Below are 16,837 nucleotides of genomic sequence, written 5' to 3'. Positions count from 1 at the left end.
TTCAATTATGTTTGTCATGTTCTGCAATGTGTTAGCAAGGAATGTTGTAGAAAACAGATTAATAATTTTTTTAACTTTAGTTAGTTCCTTCAATGTGAGCATAAGAAATTGCAAAAGATAATTCTGTGGCTTCTCTAATGGCAAAGGAGTGTGATGTAAGGATTTTTGCATTTGTTTTGCTGTTGGAGGTCCAAACGTATGAAAAAAAGGGTTTTTGTAGAGATATTCCATTAATTATGGCCTATACTTTTTTAGGAAAAGCTCCCTTGTTTTTTACCATGGTCGATGTTGTGTTTCATTGGCCTATCTAGCAGTTCATTCTGTAAGACAAGGTTGCAAAAAACTCCTTGTGCTTGGAATTCAAGTTCTTTGCCTTCATAAACAGGCATTTTGCATTTTTCTTTCAGAAGATCATAGGGACATTTTACTCTTTATAGTTTCTACAGTAATATAGTACAAAAAGAAATGCAATTAAATGTGTTGCTATTTGCTTTCCTGAGGTTTTGCAAACTGTTGTTATTTCAAGCTATTTTTTATTATTATTAGCTTTATAGCTAATTTTTTATATCTGTTAAAAACACATTAATGCTGTATGTAATGGATTATAACTTTGTACACATCTTTCAGTAGTGAAACCATTTGTGGAGCCCAAATCAGAAGATGAAGCTGATTCCCACACTGTCCCAGAATCTATTCTTCCTGCCTGTTCTGAATCTGGTGGTGATACACTGGAGGAGTCTATGGAGCAGCTAAGAAGAGGGCTAGAAAGCGGCACTGTCCTTATTCAGTTTGAGGTAGGTAATACTCAACTCTGTAATGCTGTTAGCATAGACCAATAGCTGTAACCAGTGTGCAATATAGGGGTTTTAATTAATTGTAAATCTCATTGTTCCTGATCAGTCTTATCTCAAGAGAGCAACAATTTGACTTGCCCGTCAGTTTCACACTTCACTACTTAGAATAGAGAAGAATGAATTATCAGTCTTACACAAAATACCATCTGTGGAGAAAAATGTGTTTGAATTAGTGTGTTTCTGGCTCAAGTACACAAAGTTCACTAAATTAGTATTTTTTCTGCAGTTGTTAATTTATTGAGTAGAATAGTGGGATTTTGACAGAGGTCAGTCTTGTATTTTATTTCTTTTTCTAGGTTCTTCAATGTGTTAGCAAGGAATGTCATAGAAAACTAATAAAATGCTTTATATTTTATTAAATTAGTTCCTTCAGTGTTAGTAAGAAATTCCAAAGGATAATTCATCTGTTTCTCTAATGGCAAGGGAGTGCAGTGTATGTACATTTGTGGTTGCTTTATTGTTGTAGATTCAAACATTTATAGTAGCTCTGGATAAACCCTACTTTATTATGATTTATAAAATTGGCATTGAGTTCTGGAGTAACCCCTTCTGTCATTGAAAACTTGTAGAACAGCAATAAAAATTTTCCCTTTTGGTATTTTTTCCTTCACTGCTTTTTTTAAAGCTGTAGAATTTAATGGTAATGGCTGAAGAGTCGTGGTGTTGTTTATTGCAAAACCACTCTTCTTATGAGGTTTGCTTCTTTACACGATTTCTGAGAATTAAAATTCCCCTGTTTTTAAGGAATTGTAGACAATGGTTCATAACTGCTTTCTAAAATCCACAGCACTGGATGCAATGCAGCAATTACAATGAATCTGTTGACTATTGAAGCAGTAACTCAAAAATGTGAACTGACCTTTCAATACTTTCTTATTGTCAAATTTGTTGACTCAATTTGTGCACAAATTTTCTGTAGTGAACATCATAGGGTATTTGATCCTTTATTATATTCTGATATATGATATTATGATATTCATACAATATTTGATCCTATATTTTATCCTTTTTTTTATGGCACTATTTATAAAAGGATATTACAGAGAAAGCACAAAACCTTTTTGAAATCTAATAAACTAGGGGACAGCTTAGTGGCCTTCTTGCTTCGAGTTCATTGTTTAGAGATCTTCAGAACCAGAGGTAATGGCAGTGTCTCCTCATCAGCTTTGGTGACTCTCAAACTCTCCATTCAATTTAGTAAAACAGTAACTAATTAGCCAGTAGACTGTGAATAATCAAGTTTTTCCAGATATCTACCTCCATTTAATCAGAATTTAAGGAATGTGTCAACAGCAAGTGACTGTTTGCCAGGCATCAATGAAGCTCGAGAATGGTTACTGGACTTTAAATTATTCTTCCTTGTCTTCCTGAAAAAGGCAGAAATTGCAACCTGGCTCTAGTAAAGTGGAACTTGACTTATAACAAACAGAAGCTTTTCCATTACATATATTATCAAGTTCTCTTCTCACATGGCTTGTTTATGTTGTATAAGTTAAAAAATGCAGTGAGCTGTGATACAGAGTTTTACGGTCCAGTAAATCTCAGTAGAATAAATATTTTTGTGTGTTGCTCTTTTTCTCTCGACGAGAAAGTAGGGGATTTTAGCCTCCTATTTGTTTCATTCCATTTTATGTATGGAACAATATTCAAAATCTTCATTAAACATGTAAGACGTAGTGAACTCTTTGGTAAGTGTTCAGTGAAGGATGTAAAACTCTGGCATAGCCGCGTTAATAACTCAGTTCCTAAGGTGCTTTTCTATACATTTAATATATACAAAAGCTATAGTTGTATAATTACAGTTCTTAATGTTTTGTTATTGTTGTTTTTTCCTCTCTGTACCTTTTTTTTGTCTTGTTTGATGTACTTAGAAGCATAAATCATTAGGGTTTGAAAAGAACTCTAAGATCATAGAATCCAATCATTAACCTAACACCAACTTCACAATTTTGGTTACACACACATTATATACACCCTATTTCATATGTCCACATTTACTCCAGATGAAGTTTGCTACATAAGGGTTGGCCCAAAAATGAAGAAGTCAAATGTTAAGAGATTGCAATAAATTGAAGTTTTGGTTTTTTAGGTACTTGCAGGATTGAAATGGATGGGTTTAGTCCAGAGAATAAAATTTTTTCTGAAATTTTTATACTATAGTTGATTTCAGAATATAAGTCTGCATCTATTTTTTTGTTCTGATGCCATTCATTGGTCCCTCGTTCTACCCTCAACCACTGTTGTCCTTCTGGTCTGTGATTTTATAAGCAAAAGGCAAACTTGCACAGTAACAGTTTTTATCAATGATGCTCACATGCTGTTTTTGGTTTGTTTTTTTCCTAGATGGATAGCAATAATATAAATTCTTGTCATGTTAAATACAAAAACCTCTCAAGTGAATTCTGGAGAAGGATAGGAAAAATATTAAAGAAAATAAGGATTTTTTTTTCAGTCTATATATATATATTTGTGTGAATGTAATTAGTGGGTGTATTGCATAATCACATCCCTCAAAATCTTATAATTTTTCATTCTACTTTGCAGCAACTTTATAGAAAGAAACCAGGATTGGCTGTTACATGTGCAAAGGTACCTCAGAATATGGACAAGAACAGATACAAAGATGTTCTACCTTGTGAGTCTTAAGTACAGTTTCTGCCTATTTTGCATTTTAAAATTGCTGTATTGAACTTGCTGATTAAAGATTTCATTATATAATTGAAGTCATGTAATTGGTCATTTTATTTTTCTAAAAGGAAATTTATTCTGGTTTGTATTCTGCTGTTTGTGTCTCTGCAATTCCTCAGCTTTTTTTTTTTAGCTTAATAGAGGGGAAGCATGTCCCTTAATTGCTAATTTTACTCCCTTTTTCTTGTGTGTGTGTGTGTGTGTGCGCAGATGATGCCACAAGGATAATACTGCAAGGAGATGAAGATTACATTAATGCAAATTATGTGAATGTAAGTCATACAGAGACCTGCATCTACTCACTTACTATATTACTAAAGCAGACTAAATTTGGGTTTTTTAGGGAATAAGGATATTTTGTTTTAAATTTGGGGATTTGTAAATGTAAAAGATGTAAAGTTTCATAATGTAAAAGATTGTGTTTGTTGGGAGACAAGTGACCATCCTAACATACAGCGGGTGCTACCATGTGGAAATGTGCAGAGTCTCTAACCAGTAACAATTGTTTCATTTTTCCATATACTTCAAATGCTGAGGTTGTCTCCATAAAAGTAAGCCTCTTTCCCTCTAGAACCATTTACAGCCTATCAGCTATGCTATGAAGGATCCAGAAGATAAACCAGATCCTTGGCTTCCCTAATCAATCAAGTGCAGGCTGGGAGTCAGGGAAAAGAGGGGAAAATGAGTATATATTTGTGTCAGATACATAAGCTAAGCACCTAAATCACAGAGTCAATTAACTTCCTGTGTTTAGTATCAGGCAGTAAACAGCTTTTGCTAGTGTACCTTTGGTGCATATACCCTGCCATCATTCCTTACTAAATGTTAAAGAAAATTTAGAAAACTTTGCAGTTTCAGGTTTTCAAGTACATTTTCACTATTAATCTTCTATTCATAGGTCAGCATCTAGAACTATAGAATCTGTGCTTTACATCTGTTTTAAATGATTTAATGATGTAAAAATGATTTAAAAGTTTTTCACATAACTAATTGTGATCTTGGCTGTCTTATTACTTTTTGCCTTAATCGTCCCTCAAAACTTCCTGTTTGAATGAAATGCTGAGTTAAAATAGTTCTTGAGTAGTGAGAGCAAACTTAAGGTAGGATTTTTCTTTCCCTCTGTAGATGGAAATTCCTTCTGCTGGCATTGTGAACCGGTACATTGCTACTCAGGGGCCTCTTCCACACACATGTGCACACTTCTGGCAAGTAGTGTGGGACCACAAATTGTCACTGATCATCATGTTAACAACTCTCACCGAACGAGGACGGGTAAGTGCCCAGGTTCTTTGTATGCTGAAGAAATGTACTGTACCTTTGAACTTTTTTCCATTGTTATGGTTAAATAACCCTAAAAGAGGCCAACTTACTCTGTTGAATCATCCTTCTGAAGGCTAGGCTTTCTGAATTACTTGGAGGGAAGAGTTAGTCCTCATTCTGCTTTTTGTTATGCTGCTTTGCAAACAAACCAGCTGTCTGCATTCACTCTGTTGTGCTGATCAGACAAGTACTACGTGCTGTTACTTTTCCCCCTGAGTATTGGGCTCCATGTGTCAGTTTCTCTCCAAAAGATTCAGCAAATGTCTGGAAGCATTGAGTGGGTCGAGCAAACCTTGTGGTCCAGCTGTAAAAAGAAGTCTGCCATTGTGGTATTTACTAGCGATCAGAATTTAGCTTGCTTATTTTTATTTACATCTCAGGTTCTTTCCTAGAATTGCTCTGATAATTCTTCTAATTATGTTTAGATAAATTCTGTCTGTCCTTGAATTTTGGAGTAGTATAGTGAAAATCTGGTGTATTTTGACTTAACGTGTCCTTTGTAGTTTTAAGATAAACTTTTTAGATTAAGTGGAAGGTTTGAAGTGGTTTTGAAGTTTTAGAAGCTGAAAACGCAACAGTTGGATTTTTTAAGAGGTGGAGAAGGTGATGACTCCTGTGTGCCTTCACTGTAGCCTTTAGCTGTATTTCCTGTGTGATCTGTCCTACACTATGGTTTATCTGGCACCCCAGTCAAAACCCAGTGTTTTTAGAAAGCAAGGGAGTGAGTATTTGAAGTCTTAAATAGCATAAAGATTGAGATGTAAGGAAGGACAGGTAAGCAACAATTAGGTTCTAACTGCAGTCAGGTTATGTAGTTGCTCATGGAAGCAGACATCATTGAACATCACCTGACATAAATATACTGCCTTCATCTTTTGATTGTATTGGTGCATTCATTTCCTTGTATTGAGGAGAAACAGATTAGTAATAGTCTGGAGTTCATCCAGTGAGCTGGAAACTTTAAGGCAATTGTTGATATCTTCTAATCATCCTGCTGGTACCTTTGCACACCAGACACTTTTTATGAGCTTTGTTTGCTTTCAGAAATTATTTAGATTTGCTCAGTTTGTAGCTGAACTTTCAGAGACAGAAAAAGATGTATGTTCTTGTCAAGAATATCCCCATTGGCAAATGCCAAACCTTTTCCCAGTCCCTGGAGGTTTTACATTCCGGACTATCTCTTTCCAATGGTGTTAAGATTTGTACAATGGAATTTTTTTTCTCCACAGTACTGTTCATTTTTTTAGAAATAAGTACGTTATTTTGGCTTAAATTTGAAGGGGAAAGTATTTAAGATAAATTACCACAGTAAAAATTTCAGGCACGATGGTTATAATTTGGATTTCAAGCCTCTGAAAATTGAGCCCTATTAAAGGTAAAATTAAGAAATTTTAACTTTTCAAAAATTCCAGCTCTTGCTACTCTGTGATTTAAGTTACGTACAAAAACAGCTTTGAACTTTGGGCAGGTTGCAGTGTCACATCAAAGTTTTGATTATTTCCACAGGTGGAGATTCCACATTCTCATAGGGCTTCTTGTTTCTCTGCTCGTCCTTGTTTGTGGAATTTCTTTGCCAACATCTAGTCAGAATTTCCCTTGTTGCTTCTTTACAGTTGCCTCTTGTCCTTTCATCGTTCACTTTCAAGAAAAGTGTGGCTCTGCCTTTGCTGTAACCTGCTATTAGATGGCTAAAGTTAGGTACAAGTTTAACCCCTGCACTTCTTTTCTTAAGACAGAATAAATCCATCTATGTTCTCCCACATTATGCCTTGAGAAGTCATTCTAGCAATTACAGATAAGCAGCAGCAGACAAAGCATCGTGCATCCAATTTACCTGAATATTTATTATAAATCACTAAAACAGAAGTTTATGGAGAATTTAACCTATTTTGTCCTGTTATTTTTCAATTTGGATGAAAAATATCCCACCAGCAAACCAGAACAGAATTTATACTGCTCTTTGAATTCCCTGAACCACGACATAGGAGGGAAGGCTGGAAACAGAAGGGCTTGTATACAACTGTCTTGGTGTGTGCCTAATTTTCTTTACAGACCAAATGTCACCAGTATTGGCCTGATCCACCAGATGTAATGGAATATGGCTGCTTCCGTGTCAGATGCAGCTCTGAAGACTGCACGATTGCTTATGTTGTTAGAGAAATGGTCATTACAAACGTTGAGGTAAATGCCCCTTGCCTTTAATTATCCTCAAACAAGCTGAATGAATACATTTATAGATGTTTTATATATTATATTTATTTTATTTATTATTTTATTTATAGATTCGTGTTTGACAATGTATATGTCTGTGTGTGAATATGCATATGTCTATATATACACACACATTTTTTAACATAGAATATGTGTATATTATATGGATCAACATGATTATTTCTTTAGAGCTTCTTCAAAGACACACTGTTTGAAGTTCTATAATATATTATGCTGCCCAGGTACTGCAATAAGCATCATAAGGAAGTTTAGTGCTTTTCTCTAAATAGTTTTGCAGTCACTGACTCCTCACAAGTACTTTAATTTATAATGAGAGTGTTTTCCTAAGTAAATCTGCTCTTTCAAGGATGAAATATGGGTCACTTGGTTAATGGCACATGCAGCTAGAACAGCAAATAAAGAAGTAAAGTGTAATAAAGTTGTTTTGAGAGAAGATGCAGAATCTCACCAGTTCCTTTTCATTGTCTTTAGTCAGATTTTAAAAAAGAAAAAAATCCGTATGAATCTCAATTGAAATATGCTCAATTTATGAAAGATACATATATTCCATAGCTCCTAGTACTTTCATACTAATGTCTAGTGAATCAGAAAGCAAAGAGAAGGCAAAACACAGCATGTTATCTTGTGTTGTGAAATCTGTGTTCAGGTCACATCTAGACTTCCCACAACCTGATTGATAGGGTTTGAAGTTTGGTTTTTGTTTCTAAATTGACCTGCATTTCTTATATGTTTCCCTTCTTCCTCTCTTTTCCAAAATTCTATGGCCAGAGATATTTTTTTTTAAAAGATGAAGGCTCTGTGCTATCATGTGTAAGAAATCACTGTATACTGACCAAAGGCTAATTTGTAGTCAGTCTTTTAAACTTCTGTATAGTTAAGGAGCTTTTACTGTTACCAGAATTTCTAGTAGTAATATTAAGTAGTAAGCAAGGAAAAGGCAGTATCTGTTTTGAAATATAACACTGAATTCATGTTCTTAGAGCAAAATGACCAATCCTTTAGTCTCATACCTTTGTAACTTGACAGTCTCTTGAGAGTGCATCCAAATTTGGTTTAGTGTGATTAAGTTTTCCTTTGCAGGCATAAACATGTGAGATGTCAAATGTCAGTACTTAAAGGTCATTCAGTTAAGACAGTTTATAGTATTTCTGTTTCTAAGGTATGAGAAACCACCCAGTCAGGGAGCAGCATACTTGTTTCTGTATTTTGGCCAAATAATCTGAAAGTGATAAACTTGAATGGCAGCACAGAAGAAATTACCCTTATAAAAGCAGTACTACAACTATATATACACAAAGTTTTGGTGCCTGTCACTCAAATTATTTGTAACCTTTCTAAGTCTCATAAAATGAAGGCTCAATTTCTTGCCTTTTCTTTTCAAGACCAAGATTGAAAGCTATACTGTAACACTAAGTCTGGGGGGCTTTGAGGTTGGTTAAGGCTTTTTATTTTTTAGAAAAAGCTTCAGAACACTTTGAGGACTAGAGCAAACAGACTAAAGGAAAGAAATTGTGTAGCATGAGTGCAGACTTCATCACACAGTGCACTATTTTGTAAAACAAGATACATATTTCTTTATAATCCTTGGCAAAATAGCATAAGAAGCCTGAAACAAATTTTCATTGAGCTTCCTTTAAGATAAATGCCTTGCAATGTATGATTGGCCATTAAATATCACTGGTTTTGAATCATAAAGAGCCAAAGAACAAAATTAAGTTAGAAGTGTTACGGCAACTGTATACAGCAGCATAATGATGTGTAAACGGTTGTCCAAGAAATGCCAAATGCCACTTGCCAGAGTATCTACTCTTGAGAAACGGGGCCTTAACCCTGATCATTCAAAGCTCAAAGACTCAGCTTTCAAGGTATGTTTGTGAAGCATACTGGCAAAGAGCACACCTTTTCCTGCTTAGAAGATAAAAAGACCATTTCAGGGTTAATGTAGTTCTACATTGTGATCTTTTTTATCTCATTATTGAAGATTATGTTATAACTTGTGTGAAAAAGGACATTAACTGAAACATTGAAATGCAAAATCAATTGCTTGGTTTTTAAGAAAAGTAAGAACTAAGGTTGACATTTCAAGTTTAAATTTCCTTCTTTCTATATGAGTATTATGATTATAAGCTCTGTGTATTGATTTTATGGAGAGCACACAAATCTTTTATTAATCAGGGAGAGTCTGTCGTTTAAGGAGAATGAAACAAGGAAGTTTGCCTTTTGGTATAATTATAATAAACAAGGCTCCAAACTGCAGAAGGATGAACAATGGATATTTTTGTGGCTGAAGGTCTTGACAGTACAGCTGTATTACAAGTGTTAGAGCAGCCATTTGAAGCATTACCTGTGACAGGCCTATTCTTTGTCAGGAGTTTCAGCCCCAAGGACAGAGTTACCAGAAAAGATCATGTGCTTCTGAGCAAAATCTAGGATGTTATCTTGACCACAATGAAGCTACTGCTGCAGTTAGATGTCTTGCCCAGGAGGGGTATGGACAAGTACATAGTTTAGTTGGAGATTTTTTTGCTGAACAACTTTGCTGTAATGACAATAACCATTATCAGAAGCACAAGAACAAACAGCTGGGGAAAAACATAATGTCTTAGACCTCTGTAGCTCCTTATTAAGTAAATCTGGATCAATGCCACGAAGAAGCTAAATGTTGGCCAAAGGGGTGACAAATAAACTGGGCAAGTCACATAATCCTGAAGTGTCACTGGAGTCTGTTGTTTGGGCCAATTTTTTTGAATCCATAATTTTTAAACTGATTTGGAGAAATGCCAAATACATTAATTCCATTGAGATCAGTCCACATGAATTTAAAAAAAAAATAATAATTTTGGAATAGCAAGGTGTACAAGGTCAAGTTACGCAAAAATAGCAACCAAGCCATAAGCAGCTCTTGCTGTCTCACTTTCTCCAAGACTCATAAAACAGGACTAATAAAGTCTGATTTTTATGAAGAAAAATTATGCATTTATCCATCATTAGGAGGACTGTCATTGAAAACCTCAGTGTAAAAGGAAAAACTTGTGGAAAAAATTTAAACTGAGTTGCAGAGAATAGTGGTTTGATGAGTAACTTGACTATCATGAGAAGTTACCTCTTTTTTTCCATTACCAGGTTTGTAACAAAGGAGCAGCATCTGGGAGGAATAGTGTTTAAAAATAAGTATTGCTAACAGAACATGTACTATAAGGCTAACTATGGAACAGTAACTACAATTCTAGCATTTTTTTTCTTGTGTAAGTGCTAGATTTTAGTAAGTGTGATGGTCTTTTAATGGAAGTTATTTCCATGTGGGGTGTTGTTTGGCTGACATTTTCTGAATTTGAAAACTGACTTTCACTAGACTTCAAGATATAATGTTTTTAAAAAAGCCAAAAACCCTGCTAAAAATAGCTTTAAAAAATCTGGACTTCATCAGAGTACTGCTTTGATATTTTCCGCATGTGCCATAAAAGCTTAGACATAGAAAAACTAGTTCTAACATAAATGAATATATTTACTGTTTACATTAGGTTTAAATTGCTAATAAAACATAAAGCGTTTTAAAATACTTGTGCCTTTTGAAAAGCAAGTGGCAGAATAGTCAAGTTTCAGCATTTTGAATCATCTCAGAAGAGCTCAATAAAAGAATCAAAACTGATCATTTTAAACCACAAATAATTAGAAAGCTACTCTGAAGCTTGAGGCATACCTGGAATAATTAACACCTATATTGGTCTCTAAAGATGATTAGGGCACATAACAGAAATTGAAGATGCTTACAGCAAAAGCAGCAGCTCTGAGAACTAAGTGCATGTTCTTAAAGTATTCTCACTCTGAATAATCTTATGTAACATGCTTTCTGTACCTAGTGTCTGTAAACTATTTAACTTAATGCAACTCGCTGTATTTGAGCCTGAAGTGCTGATAAGTAAAAATTAAGTTAATTCTTTCATTTGTTCTGAGCTTGTAAAATGACTTGTTGCTTCTACAGATCACTGTCAGTGTTTCTCAGGTGTGCCACTGGCACTTGTCCAGGTTGTATAGTTTTAGTTCTTGAAGCACATGGAAGACAACTGGATACTCAGTCTTGGATAACTTTCAAATTAATCAAGTCTTTGTTTCACCAGGATGTTGTAATTCAAACGTCTCTGATTTAAGAGAATCAGCTCAAACTCTTCCGTGTAATTGCTGCTTTATCTCATTTCCCTTTTGAAGAGGTTCTGATTAAGCATGTGCAGATTTTCAAAGGAGGACTTTTTAATGACATTTTCTAGACATGTTTTTGTATTTTTTTCAATCTGTGGCATTTCAGAAAAATGCGAACAGTAATCATTTGATCAAAGTCAACTTTTTCTGCTCAGCACAGCTGGGTAGCAAAAAGACATGCATGCTTTTTCCTGCAGAGATCCTGGTCATTGTGCATCTTTTGATGACATGGATGATAGATCCCAATGCAATTCGTATTACAGCGAGCTTGGTTATTACTGTTAGATTATGTTGTCCACATGGGCCTTATGCTGGATCTTTTAATTGTTGATTGCTCACGCTCTGCCTTTAAGAAGCAAAGTATGAGCTGTGTCTTCTTTCTTTTTGTCCCTGTGGGCAATTGTAAATTTCTGCAATTGCTTTGACGGGAATAAATGTATTTTCTAAGACTCTACTTAGTACATAGGTAGTACTTATTCTATCTTTTGTGTCCTACTAACCTGTTCCCTGGGAGTGGAACATCTTCAAGTGGGAGGAGAAAACAAGCAGTTGAAGACATTTAAAACAAGTCCTATATTTCAACAGTTGTGAGCATAAGAGAAAAGGGGGAAAACCATTTAAAGTCACTAACATCACAAAAACATTCCTGTGTGCACCACTGGGGGAAGGCCAGTTTTTATAGACTAATCCAGTGCTAAAGGAGTTTTATTTTAGTAGGGTGTCAAATGTTAAGTCTGGTAATGGACATAAATTAAATGTAGGTATCAGCTTAACTATTGCAAAACATGTGGAAGGAATAAAGGAACGTAAAGACTTGTCTCAGTTTGTAAAGTGTGAGATCCTTGCTGCGTGATGCAGCAGAGCTCACGAGCATCTTAGGACTTTTCCTTCCCACCTTAATCATTAGTTATATCTGTAACACATCAGTTGAGCCCAATCTGACTGCAAAGATGATTGAGTGATTTCATAATCAAAGTTAACAAAAAGCTAAACGGAAAGAACTTCTGTAAAACCGTGGGGGTTTTATGTATAATTGATTCAAAAAAAGAACTCTTTGTATAACAGAACCTTTTAACTAATTATATTGCTTCCATACAGAAATGTATCCTCCTGTGGATCGTACAGATGTCATTCATATATGTACAATGAGCATGTATGTATGAATGATACATATATTTTTTTTTTTCCTAACAGAAACCAGATTTAGCAAGTGTTGCAGGCAACTTCATTATTCCTGAATCTCTAAGTGTTCACAGACATTTACAATAGATTGTAGAGCCCTAAACCCCTGTTATATTGGTATGATTCTCAACAGTTCTGCTGTTCTCAGTTGTTTCCCAACCAGTTCTAAACTATTGTATAGTACTATCATACTTATGTCTTGTAGCATTTTACCTCAGGTTGAATCAATGATGTCAGAGTATAATGGGTCAACAGTCAATAAATAAAAAAAATTAAAATCTTTAGATTGCAGAAGTTAAACTTGATACCTCATTTATTTAGAAAATGCTATGTTTTATGAATTCTTTCAAGAGTTACATGTCCATATTTCGCACTTAATTTTAAAATCACATTTTCTATACCATCTGTCTCTTACCATATCTGCAGAAAACACTCGCTGTGAAAAATATTACTTGTATCTAGTAAACATTAATACAGGAGTCATAACACTGGACATTTTTTGAAAACTTTACTGTATTTTAGACAGAACAGCAACACACCGTCACCCATCTCCAGTACGTAGCTTGGCCTGATCATGGCGTTCCTGATGACTCCATGGACTTCTTGGAGTTTGTGACCTGTATGAGGCCAAAGAGAATAAAGAACGAGCCAGTTCTTGTACACTGCAGGTACTTGGGTTTTAAACTTCTGATTATAGATATGCTTCAGCCTTAGAATAAGCATTTGATGTGAAACATTTATCTGCAAGACAGGAGATTCCTTGAATTAGATGAAAATTTTAAACTGTAAAATTAGGTGTAAATTTTACTGCTGAAGACAGAAACACTGATGTTATGTCTAAAGGAAGAGTTTACTTTGTCTCCCTTTCTCCTGCAACCTTTAGGTGAAATGGCTTAGTCACATAATTATCACAGGTCTGATAATCTGCAATTTATTTTTATTCTCTGGTTTTTATCCTCTACCATTGTTGTAATCTCGTTTTGAATGCTACTGCAAAATTTTTTTTCCAGCTGTTCAAGTGTGCATCATAAAAGCAGTCACTTAGCTCTTACCTTTTTTAAGACAAAAATACCAAACCAGTACAGTTTGAGCAGTTATAATTGTTTAAAAATGCATTTACTTTAAGTGAGGTTTTAGTTTTATTTATATTAAAAAAACTTTTCTTTTTAGTAGTTGCCAGAAAATATTACTGAAGTTGCTGTAAAAATAAACTTTGCACTCTCTTTGAATTTTACTAGGATCTTCCTGTTATTTCCAAGGCTGTTTAGCATCCTACTGTTAAGACTGTGATATGAATCTGGTACATTGCAAAAACCTCATTTTATAGACTATTTTCCTGTTGCATTTCACAGCGCAGGAATCGGTCGCACTGGTGTATTGGTCACTATGGAAACAGCCATGTGCTTAATTGAAAGGAACCAACCTGTTTATCCACTGGATATTGTACGGAAAATGCGAGACCAGCGAGCTATGATGGTGCAAACATCAGTAAGTGAAGGAGAGAAAGCATTATTTTCTGTATATATACTGCACTTGTCAAGTTATAAAACAGGTCCAAATTTTTTTTAAAGGATCTAGTAATATGAATCTTCAGTTGCCATTATACTTCAAACTTCATAAAGTTAGCATAATGTAGCATGGTGGCAAAGGCTGCTTTGCTAGTGAGGTATGTATTTACCTAATTTGTAAATATTTCTTGTGTTGCCATGAAAAGATAATTGTTTTCTATACATAGCAAGTAGTTAGAATGCCCAAAGTCAGACTTGTATTGATCATCTGTTCGCAGTCCTTTGTCTAAATTCTCCGCAAGAAGCTAGAATAAATTTTTGCTTTTCATTCTAGTACAGAACATTATAGGAAGTTATTAAACTGAAGGTAAAATCAAAGTGGTTTTGGCCTGGTTTGAAAAGCAGGAAGTGGCTTTTCAATAGGTCACTTTAGAGTAGAAATTCTGGAAGAACCTATTATGGATTTTGTTTTTTAATTTTGCCACTACCCAGTTTGAAAAAACAAAGGGCAAGTTGTGTAGCATCTGTAACTGAAACATGAAAGTAAATGGTGATTTTAAGATGAAAGTGGCTCAAAGACAACTTGAGATCATGAGGGCAGTTTTGTGTCAGCTTTGGAAATGAACATATTGATGTTAGAGACCAAGGATGAAGGATGAGAGATTGTTCTTTCTTTAGGAGAGGCTGGATGACAAGAATTCTAAGTGTGGGTTATCTTGGAGAGCTAAATGCCCTATGAGAAATGAAAGTAAAGGGGTTTAGACACAGAAAGCAAATAGTTGAATTGGGTGTTTCCGTCTCATCTTCCAAAGAAAATGCCTGAAATGCATTGAAATCAAATCCATTTGATAACAGAAAAGTTAACTTAAGAAGACAAATTCTATTCGTTAACAGGTTAATGACTGCAGGAATGAGCATTATGACTAGATGTGGGGGAAATCTTGCATCACCAAAGGGCATAAAAGTGTCAGGACCTCCAGCTGCCTGTGTACCATTAGAGTACTCAGTGAGCAGTTTGTCTGTGCATGCTGCTGGGACTCGTGTCCATTGCAGCAGGAGTGCACTCTCTGGAAGAGGGTCAGGACTGTATGGTTGACAAGGGAGTTGTTTGGAGGGTCCCCTGCCTGTTCCTTGCTGAAGTGGAAGCTGAGCTGATGACAAAGGTTGTAATAAGATGAAGAATACTAGCTTCAAGTTTAAGGAAGCTGAGTGTTAACTTCTGGAGTTTCACCTGCCTACAGCCCTCAGTTTCTATAATTACCCAAGCAGGTTCAAGCTTCAACATTCTAGAGGTGGTCTTCTGGCAAGCTGAAGTTTACTTCAGGTTTTTACATCTGATTCTCAAGAAGAGGACTGAGTCCCTTTTGTTACAAGAGAAATCAGCCAGAATTCTCCTTTCACTCCACACTTTGGCATAACTGAAGAATACAGAGAATAGTAAGAAATACAGCTACGGTCAGACACCTGGTGTGGAAAATGAGTATATAAAATAGGATTCTTTACCTTGCTTGCTGTGTTACAGTTTGCGGTCAGCACAATCAGGAGAGGGATGATCTGTAGCAGCAATACTGTGAAACTAAATTCACTTGTTATTTCTGAAGTAGGCAGATACTATTGTGAAAAGCCAGCGAGCAAATTGGCGTACTGTCCTGTAAATGAGACACAGAAGCAAGCACTCAACTGTGAGAAAACAGAATACCAAGGTGCTGCATGTTAATATTTCGATCTATCCTGGGTGGTCTATCACATTCCCATGCCTGAATTCCAGCTAGCCTCACTGCTCATTTTTGATATCCCGCTTAGGGCTTCTAGGAGAAGCCATTAGAGATTATTCAGTTGTAATAAGGGGATTGTTCAGTTTCAATAGCCTTGCCTAAAGCTTGTTCAGCTGCCCTGTGGGGATTGTATGTGTGCTCCAATTCTAAGGTGATACAATTTGCCAGATGAATGCTGTGTGTTAATATTGGGCAGGGCATACTCAATAAGAATAGACCCATCAGAGCTATTACCTGGTCAATTTAGTGTCTGTTGTTAATCATGTGAAAGCTGTAGTTTCTCAAAGACCAGTAATTTGGTTACTAGGAACAGCAAAACAAAAGCTTCAACCAAAATGATGAAGGTATAACAAAGTTGGTGTAACTGTATGGCCTTTCATTTAAAAAAGAAAGATTAACCATTATGTTCCTTTAAAGAGAAATTAGATATCTAAACAGTGCAGAATAGTGCTTAGGATATACATAATAGTACTAGCTACCATCTGAGTGAGCAGTAAGAATACATGCAACAGATAAGAGCAGAGAAAACAAGTAGTCAGAGATTGAGTCAGAGGAAGCAATGCTGAAGCACTCATTCTTTTATTTGTTCAGTAACTTGATCACACAAGTTAACAGAAGTATTGAACAGAGAGCTAAATACCACACCTGGCTTTTTCAGGCAGTAGAAATATGGAAATGACAATAACAATGAAAAGTCAAGGTAATTAAGAAATAAGAACAAAGTGATACTGAAGGTGGGAGTAATTGACTGAAAGGTTGAAAGTAAAGCCAGGAAAATCGAGATGAAGAAAACTCATTTCCACCTTCCTGTTTCCCTTCAAGTTTTTCTGTACTTAAAGGAAAAAGTATTATGTTATGGAGAAGAATAACTTTCCTAACTGCTGGTATTTAAAGGCAACCTAAGATCATTCACAGTCCAAATGTTATCTTTTAGCCCTGCCCTTTGGGAGATAATGGGGGAATGTTTCCAGATGCTTCTGAAGAGTTGGTGGGAGCTGACAATACAAGGGCAGCTGGGAGAACATTTCAAAGATGGAAAAAGGGATTTAAAAAATGTGAAGCTGTGCTTATCTGAATATAT

At 35.5% G+C, this 16,837-nt stretch overlaps 1 protein-coding gene across 4 annotated transcripts in view; it reads left to right on the top strand.

Annotated features, from left to right (window-relative positions):
- The window catches only part of PTPN3 (protein tyrosine phosphatase non-receptor type 3), a 165,033-nt gene that overhangs the window by 139,912 nt on the left and 8,284 nt on the right, over positions 1 to 16,837 (top strand). For all 4 annotated transcript variants that reach the window (XM_010393914.4, XM_010393913.4, XM_039568986.1 and 1 more), the window contains 7 exons: positions 628 to 794; positions 3,399 to 3,489; positions 3,753 to 3,814; positions 4,668 to 4,814; positions 6,915 to 7,043; positions 12,996 to 13,141; positions 13,826 to 13,961. In XM_010393914.4, the coding sequence (XP_010392216.2) occupies positions 628 to 794; positions 3,399 to 3,489; positions 3,753 to 3,814; positions 4,668 to 4,814; positions 6,915 to 7,043; positions 12,996 to 13,141; positions 13,826 to 13,961 (878 nt within the window). The remainder of the gene's footprint in view (positions 1 to 627; positions 795 to 3,398; positions 3,490 to 3,752; positions 3,815 to 4,667; positions 4,815 to 6,914; positions 7,044 to 12,995; positions 13,142 to 13,825; positions 13,962 to 16,837) is intronic.

This window comes from Corvus cornix, chromosome 2 (assembly GCF_000738735.6).
Source record: "Corvus cornix cornix isolate S_Up_H32 chromosome 2, ASM73873v5, whole genome shotgun sequence".
Taxonomy (NCBI): domain Eukaryota; kingdom Metazoa; phylum Chordata; class Aves; order Passeriformes; family Corvidae; genus Corvus; species Corvus cornix.
Note: the sequence above shows the minus strand (reverse complement) of the source record. Positions and strands in the feature narration are given on the sequence as shown.